At 44.5% G+C, this 8,794-nt stretch overlaps 1 protein-coding gene across 6 annotated transcripts in view; it reads right to left on the reverse strand.

Annotated features, from left to right (window-relative positions):
• The window catches only part of HERC1 (HECT and RLD domain containing E3 ubiquitin protein ligase family member 1), a 197,326-nt gene that overhangs the window by 130,027 nt on the left and 58,505 nt on the right, over positions 1–8,794 (reverse strand). For all 6 annotated transcript variants that reach the window (XM_019504392.1, XM_019504388.1, XM_019504391.1 and 3 more), the window contains exons 12-13: positions 7,822–7,987; positions 185–310 (exon numbers count right to left, since the gene is read on the reverse strand). In XM_019504392.1, the coding sequence (XP_019359937.1) occupies positions 185–310; positions 7,822–7,987 (292 nt within the window). The remainder of the gene's footprint in view (positions 1–184; positions 311–7,821; positions 7,988–8,794) is intronic.

Raw genomic sequence — 8,794 nt, forward strand, 5'->3', positions numbered from 1 at the left:
TATATATGATGTAAGAATTATTTTAAAAAGCCTCAGGACAATGAGATTAAGGTTAGGTTAATCCAATTTGTTAAATTAACTTGATCCTTAACAGTAATTAACCAAACTATGCCAGATGTAACCTCTAACATAAGGATACACACAACTGCTTGGAAAGAACTACATACATTTTACAAGGCCTTACCTGCCCTTTTGATAAGCTCTCCCATCTATCAGGGCCTTGCGGTAGGAGAGAATGCAGTAATTCCATTCTTTCTCGCAGTGGTGGAAGTAGCATGGTTGCTCCTACTGACAAAGTTTCAATTACAACCTAAAAGTAAAGCAGGGGGGAAAAAAGCCAAATTGTATATTTCAAAATCATTTATATCAATTCATGTCACTTTTAGAAAAAAATGGCTATAACTTAAATCAAAGATCCAGCATATCTATAATTTAGCTTGAAACTCATTCTAACACTTGAAGTAAATGTGTTGATTCTGATCATGAGAACTGTCAGTTCAATTTCTAATCTTCACCTAAGGTTCTGGAATTTATCAGTTCCTTGTATCAGCAGCTTTCTGGACAAATTATGGAATGCTAATTTCTACTCAGTTATACAGGTATGAATCAAAACAAAACTAAACAGAACAAAAGTCCAGCAATGAAGAGAAGTTGGCTGCAAGACTCTAGAGACTGATCTCAAAATACTTACATACAGTAGAAAATTAAATTTAATCCAAGTTCTCCTTTATAAACTACCATAAACTTTAATTAAATCAACCATCATAAATTTAGTATAATGGTCAGTCCCTACTTAAAAAGGACAATTCAAAGGGTGCATTTATGCATTTAAAAATAAACAAAAATACATGCATATTATATTGTGCTTTTCACCTGTGGTTTGCAATTCATGCTTTACTAGCCTCCTTGGGAAATAGGCTCCTTTCACCTATTTATACAATATCATACACTCTATTCAATTTATGGAAGTGTCATAATGGCTGTAATGCCAAGGCTGCACCAAGATCTGCTCTTAAAACAGAACTTTCATCCTTCAGTGATTTAATGTAGTCTCAAAATTTAACTGAACGCTTGAGAGATTAAATCAAACTTCCACATTGCCTTTATATGGTTTAGCAAAAGGAAATATTTTATTAAACAAGATAGCTTTCAAATTTAAGGTTACCTTTTTTTTCCAGACTACTATAGCTACAGAAACTGTTTCTGGATAAACTCTAAGTTTCATGCAGGAATATGATAGGTTGAAACAGAAATAAAAATTTGCTCCATGCTTGAGTATCTCACCAAAGTAATATGGTACCTACACTACCTGTTGCTATCTAAAGTAAATTTAATAATCTTATTTTAAAAAAGGGTTAGTTTTGAACCACAAAGTTCCAAATGGGTTGGGAATTACTTCTGTTAGATAGCTTCCCTCCCCACACTGCCAACCTGTTTCTTGCCCAGAGCATATAATTCTCAGGGGCTATTCCTCTGTTGTGCTGCAGGGTATCATGGACTATTGGGGGACATACTACCCACATGACCACCACTGGTCAGCTAAAGTCTGTGATGCGAAGGTTTTTGGGCACTCCAAACAAGTGCCCCTGACATTGCTGATGGCGCTCTGCACAAGCACACAAGTGGAAGAATTTATGATTTCACCCCCCTCCATCTGCTCCGGCTCCTGAAGTTCTAGGTTGGGTACTTGGATACCAGGAAAAACACATTCAACTACTAGTAGAGCAGCTGTCACATGACAACTAAGTACAGCTTTAAACACTTCAAGACACAAAGGGGGATACTGGGTATGCACATGGATGCCAGAGTGCTACCTGCTCTGATGCTGATCTTGGCCTGCATCCTGCACATCTATGAGGCCAAGGGAGAAGAGTAGGCAGAGGAGTTAAGTTTGGCAGTGCAAGGGCCAGAATGTAGCAAGACCCTAAAGCATTACCATCATCAGAATGTTCTTGTCAAAGATGCCTAGACAAACCATTCAACAATGCCAGCTCCAAAGTGAAAAGAGGGCACAATGGAGTGAAAACTGAAAAAGGCAAAGGGCACAGCCAATGATTGCTTAGAGAACCAAAAGAGCTTTTTTAGATTAAAAACTTTATTGAGAAAATATTAAAAAATTATCGTTACTATATGTTTTTTTAGAGTTGAAAGACAGTGATAAACAGTTGTAACAGCCCAAAAACCTGAGTTAGCTACAAGGGAGTGCTTTACAGGCTGTGGATGGGAAGAACACAGGGCACTTTGTCAAAAGAAAGGTGGGGAAAATGGAGGCTCAGTCAAGTGGTGCCTGAGGGAAGGTGGGGAGAGACTTCTTTGACAGCATGCCATCATGTTGAACAGATGAATCAAAGGAGGCATAAGTTCAAGGCTGCAATACCCTTAGTGGACCAGAACTGTCCCAGATTTGAGTTGCTCCAGCCCCCAACTCATCAGTGAAAGTAAGGAACCCTGACCTTGAGCTCATGCAAAGATAAATGCTGGAATCACAGAAGAAGGGAGTTGGAGATGCACAAGGGCTATGCAAAGGCATGTCTCTGGTGTATCTGAATCTGTAACCACATCATTTAACTGTGGCCCTGATCTCAGGCCTGCCACCAGGGCTGGAAGAAACTCTGGGCAGGGGAGGTGGGAGATCAGAAAGCAAGCTCTTTCTTATGACAACCAAGGCAGCCAACAACTCTCCCTTGCTGCATCTTCTCCTCCTATGTCAAGTGAATCTGCTCTGCAGTCTTGGGTGGTGACTCTGGGGCTTCTATGCCCATTACTGCAGTATTTCCATTTGCAGCAGGTGTTGACCCTGCAATGACAGCAAGGGGTGGGGGCAGGGAAGAGCCCATTATTAACCTTCAGCGATGTAAAGATATAGTGATGAACACCTCAACACGTTCCTGGCTCCCACCTCAGGAACCTTTTTTCCCAGTGTTCCAGGACAGTAGCCGCTTATCCCCAAAACCCAGCTCAGGGATCTGATGCCCTGTAGTATACTGGCAGACAATCCCTAGCAGACCCCTATGTGGGATTCTCCCCTGTCCACTGACATGGATATCTCCTTGAGGTTGGGGGGGGGGGGCCTCCCTAGTCAGGATCCATATCTCAGATTCTCTCCAACATTGCTCCTAATTTTGCAGGACACTTTTTTCTATAGGGAAATTGCCCTGTTCCATGTGACCATGCTCCACAGACAACTAACTGCTGAGGGAAGTAGTGGGGCAACACTACTCTATAGGGTCTCCTACTGCTGGACAAGATGGTCCTGCCCAAATATCTACCCCCCCTGGAGAGGCCTGCTTTGCTGGCTCTATGGAAAGAAGAGGGCTACCTTTAAATATGAGGCCCTGACTGACAGAGTACCTCCAGAGGAAGTTCCAGTACCTGTCCCCAACTAACTGTCATTGAAGAAGGCCACTGACTATCTCGGCTGAAGGAATACAGCAAAAACTCTGCAGCTACTGCAAGCACAGCATAAGATCTCTCATTCATTATGAGATCTGCAAACTTGCAGACTCCCACTGCCATCCTTACAAGGCCTGCCTGCCAAAGTACTTAGAGTAGCCAAAGGCAGGCGAATTAACCCAGCATCATCTCTTGTACATCCGGGTGGGATCCCATGCCAACACTAACTAGGTCCCCTGGATCCCACCCCTTGCTGCAACACTAACAGATGTGGACTTCAGCTGCAACCAAGAATCTGGCCCCATGACATTTTGAACTGTTTTAGCAAGCAAGAGTGCTCTGCAAGGATTGTCCTTGGGACTCTGTTCTGGGCTGTGAAAAATACAAATAACCCCATTCTGTCTTGCTATTCACTCTACCCCTGCTTCTTGATCCTGACAATAGAATGAACAAAGGAATTTGAGCAAGGCATTGCGTGTTGGGATTCCCTGGGTTCAGTGCATTACCACTTTGTGCTGCGTGAAACTGACTCTAGGCTCAGTCTTCTAAAAAGTTGTCATCTTGCTGTGAACCACAGTGGTCTACTGCTGTTGGGGCCTGGACATGAAGATGGGCTGTAGTTTGCTGGTGAACATTATTTTTTATTACTGCTTTCCTTTCTCAACATCCAATTACCCTGGCTGAGATGGCCCATGTTAGCAAATAAAAGCAGTACCATGGCTAATTGCTGTATTCCCCTCCCCCCCACTTGGACAATCTCTCTCTTTTTCCCACAATCCTGGGGGGCCTTGTGTGGAGAAGAAGCATGAGACCTCCATGGAGGGGCACGGGTACTCATCTGCAGCTTTCTGGGGAATGAGCACCAGAAGGAGGTGAGTGGCAGCTATCTTCCCACAGCCAGCACCAACAGGTCAAACAAGAGCATGTCAAAGGTTCTGAATGGGGTTATCTGGGTTTTACTACATCACTTTGTTTTCCCTTGCTTACTTGCTTGCCAAACTAGCCACTTGGGAAAAGTGGTTGGGAGTGCCCAGAGTGAGCAGTGGACAGCTAGTGCTGGCCACTCCTGAGTGGCTGGCCCAACTAACTGGCAAGGGTGGGAGTGTAATTGGTGCTCAAGTAAAGTCAGCACTCACCATAGCTCCCTCTTAATAGAAACTGAAGGAGGGCTGGGAATAGGGAAGGCTTTCCCTGACAGAGGTGAGAAGAGAAAAGGTTATTGTTCACCAATTTAGGGAGCAAAGCAGTGTTAAGCTACCCAATGGTGAATTATTTGACAACCGTCATACAACTCCATGAACACCACTCTGGAACAGGCAGAACTCTCCAGAGCATTACCCATTGTCCCCCCCCCACCAAAAACACAGCTCAATCTCTCTCCCTTTCAGCATAATTTCAGGGCTTGGTCCTGGGGCCTGCGCTGTTCAATTTCTTCATCAGCGATCTGGATGATGGGGTGGAAAGTAACCTGTTTAAATTCGCTGATGACACCATAATCTGGGGGAGGTGAGCACGCTAGCAGGGAGGGCGAGATTGCAGAGGGATCTGGATAGGTTACAGGGGTGGGCTAACAGGAACAGGATGCGTTTTAATACGGACAAGTGCAGGGTGCTGCACTTGGGCAGTAGGAACCAGCAGCACACTTACACAATGGGGAACTCCCTACTCGAGAGCACGGAGGCAGAAAGGGATCTTGGAGTCATTATTGACTCCAAGATGAACATGGGCCGACAATGCGAGGTCATGGTTGGCAGGGCTAACCGGACCTTGTCATGCATCCACAGGTGCATCTCGAGTAGAGCCAAGGAGGTGATCCTCCCCCTCTACGCGACGCTGGTCAGGCCACAGCTGGAGTATTGTGTCCAGTTCTGTGCGCCCCATTTCAAGAGGGATGTGGACAACATGGAGAGGGTCCAGAGGAGGGCCACCCGCATGATCCGGGGACAACAGGGCAGACCCTACAGTGAGAGACTGCGGGACCTGAACCTATTCAGCCTCCACAAGAGAAGGCTGAGGGGGGACCTGGTGACCGTCTATAAACTCACTAGGGGGGACCAGAAGGGTTTGGGGGAGACGCTGTTTCCCCTAGCGCCCGCTGGCATAACAAGGAGTAATGGGCACAAGTTGATGGAGAGGAGGTATAGATTGGACATCCGCAAAAACTACTTCACAGTTAGGGCGGCTAGGAGCTGGAACCAACTTCCAAGGGAAGTGGTGCTGGCCCCTACCCTGGGGGTCTTTAAGAAGAGGCTGGATGCCTACCTGGCTGGACTCATTTGAGTCCCGTTTCTCTTTTTGGGGTTTTTTGTTGTTCTCCCGCCCTGGCGGGGGGTCGGGCTAGAAGATCTACTAGGTCCCTTCCGACCCTTAATCTATGAATCTATGAATCTATAATTGGTTTACTGTTATGGTTGGGGAGAGTAGTTAATCACCCTAGTAACAGCTCCACAGAGTCTTGCCAAGCCCTAAAGCAGAGAATCCTAACATGTCACCTCCTCTCCCATGCCCCACCACTGCCAGGAAGCCCTCCCACCACAACCAGGACAGCCTAATGATGCCCAGGGTCTCTGGGAAGGGCCAGGAGTACAAAAACACATGAGTGCTGTCACTATGCTGGAATGATTAAACTTACCAGGTGGCTGGGTGGCCATCTGCGCTGTCTGATCCCTTAGTGGCTGGGTTCTGAGTGATGGGAGAAAGGTCTGGCTGGTCACAGGAATGGGAGGATATTTGTCAGTAGAGGAGAACAAGATTTGGCAGGGGTGGAAATGGTGCAGTTGGCAGAAATGTGGAGGGGAGTCTGCTGCACAGATGAATACAGTAGGGCAGAAAGTTGACAGATTGGTCTGGTGTGAAGTTGTGGGAGCGGCTGATGCCAGCAGCATCAGAGTGGTCATGCCCAGATGGCTGGTAAGCCTCTTGGCTCAGTGCTCCCAAACAGAAGGATGGATATCCCACTCAGAGTAAGTACAGGTCATCTACAAAGACCTAAGTGGCAACATGTGCCTTCTCAAACTGTGTTTTCAGTACTTTTTCTGTGGTACAGCACTGGTACCAGCCAGTTATGTTCCCAAGCAGTCATTTTAGAGGCAATGTGCTCATGCACAGCGAATGCTAGATTTCATATTACCCCAAGATAGCAAAGGGGTCCATTACCACCATCCACCTCCAGTTGTTTGACCACTTTGCAGATGCAACTAAGGACAGTGATGTTGACATTCTGGGTGCAGGCTCCATCAGCATACTTCAAATGGGCATCAAGACTGTTCCAGTACAGGAGATGCTGAGTGCCCTGACTGGAGATCCAGTAAAATAAAGCTGCAGCGTGCCTTTATACCTGGCTATAGACAGGTGAGGTCAAATGCCATGCAGGTTGGATGACCTCAGAGCAGTAGATTTCAGCTCGAGTCAGAGAGAGTTCCTCAAAGGAATGATGGGTAGGAAATGAAGGATTATGGGATTCCAAACTCAGCAATTCCCTATTCTACTATGCTGAAGTGTAAAAATGCAACAAGAAGTGCTTCAAAGTTGTTCCTGTTTTTCCAGGGCCATTTTTGAGGTGGACTGGCCCAACTTGAAATGTTTCATCAGCTTACAACTGTATCCTCACTTTTTGGAGCACTTAACATTTGAAGCTCTCCAAGTGCCTTAAGTCCCTCTGTAGTTATTTGGTGATTTCATGACTTTGGTCACAAGTAACTGCTGTACCATAGCTCATTCTATAAATTGTGGAAAAGTTATAAGGAAGTATACAGACTGGAGCCTGATGCTGCAAGCTCATTCTAATGGCAACAGTTGTACAAGTCAACAAATCTGGCATTTGCTATGGGTTTTCACAATCAGAAGTACAGTCTTATCCCGTCCCCCCCACAAACTTCTGTTACTCAAAGATTTTCTATTTCCCCCATTTGATTTTAGATAAAAATAATGTTGCCAATTAAGGAGAGCAACTCATTCAAAACAAGCAAAAAATACAGAACAGCTTTACAAGTATAATTAAAAAGCAGATTGGAAATAAACTAGGATCCCACATATAATAATTCTCAATAATCGCATAACGAACAGCCTCAACAGAGGTTTTGTTTTGTTTTGTTTTTTAAACTGGTAAATCAAGTATCAGCTATACCAGTGGTGCCAAACCTTTTTGCCCTGCAGCCCAGATGAGTCATGTCAGGTCAGTCCACAGGCTGGATCTTGATCCCGATCCCGATCCCAATCCCAATCCCACTACACAGGCCAGCATGGCTGGGGCCTGATCCTGCCACGCTTGGAAACTTGGCAGTGGGGGAGTGGTGGCAGTGTTAATTACCACCACTCCCTCACCACCAAATTTCCAGATTCCTGGGGAGTCATTTTACAGAACACCTGCTTTTGACAATAACCACATATTTAAGACAACTAACTGATAAATGATATTAAATGACTTACTTCCTGTATTTCATCTGGGACAGAGGAGTCCATAAGCCTGAACAGTAAGTTTCGAAGTGGGCCTGCTTGACGTCCAAGAATACTAGTTGCTACTCCTCCCGCTAATGCAAGAGCCAGGTGATTAGAAAGCAACTTCAGGCACAATTTGAGGAAACTGTGATGCTCCCTGGAACAAGTGGGGAGGAACGCCAGGGGGAAGAGGAGAGAGAGAAAAAAAAGAAGAGTCATTCTTAATGTTTGCTTGTCCATCAAACTTTCTTCTCACTACTTTTCTGCTGCAATTTTCACCACCCTGTACAGTTCACCAGTATTTCTGGCATGTCCTACTGTGACATTTGACAAGCCAAATGAAGAGAAGAAATAATTAGCATGACTTCAAATCAACTCTTCAGAGAGGTACTGCCAATCTGACTGTACAATTTTATAAAACAAAAAAAACACAGAACACAAACTCTGTACACAAAATGAATAAACTAGGAAGACTATTCAGTGGTCACTTCAATTTTGAAATCATTTTGAGGTAAGAGTATACAACTGTGCAAAATAAAAATAAATATAAAAATAATCTTTTCTTTCCTTTTTTAAAAATTTATAAAAATTCTGAAAGTGATATTTTCCAGGTATTTTTTTTATGGTGCAGGTCAGTTAAGGAAGCCAAATACGCTTAATTAAATGTAAAAAATGTTTAACAGGTGAAAGAAATAAACATATTTAGTTAGATGCTCAGGGTCAGATCAGGCTCCCTACCCTAAGAGTCTGACAAGAACAGATTGAGCAGAAAGATCCTTGTAACCAGCAGAGTCCACTGGGTGGTAACACATACCTTTTGATGTTCTCAAGCTGAGAACCAAAAAAAATGTACAGACTATCACTCCAATTCTTTTAAACTTAGCACAAATAAATGGGCTAAATAACCAATGAAACAGGACTCAATAAAAGGAATGGTAATTATAAAGGGGGGGGGGGGGGGGGG

Source organism: Gavialis gangeticus, unplaced genomic scaffold (genome assembly GCF_001723915.1).
Source record: "Gavialis gangeticus isolate Ggan-Ray unplaced genomic scaffold, GavGan_comp1, whole genome shotgun sequence".
NCBI classification, from domain to species: domain Eukaryota; kingdom Metazoa; phylum Chordata; order Crocodylia; family Gavialidae; genus Gavialis; species Gavialis gangeticus.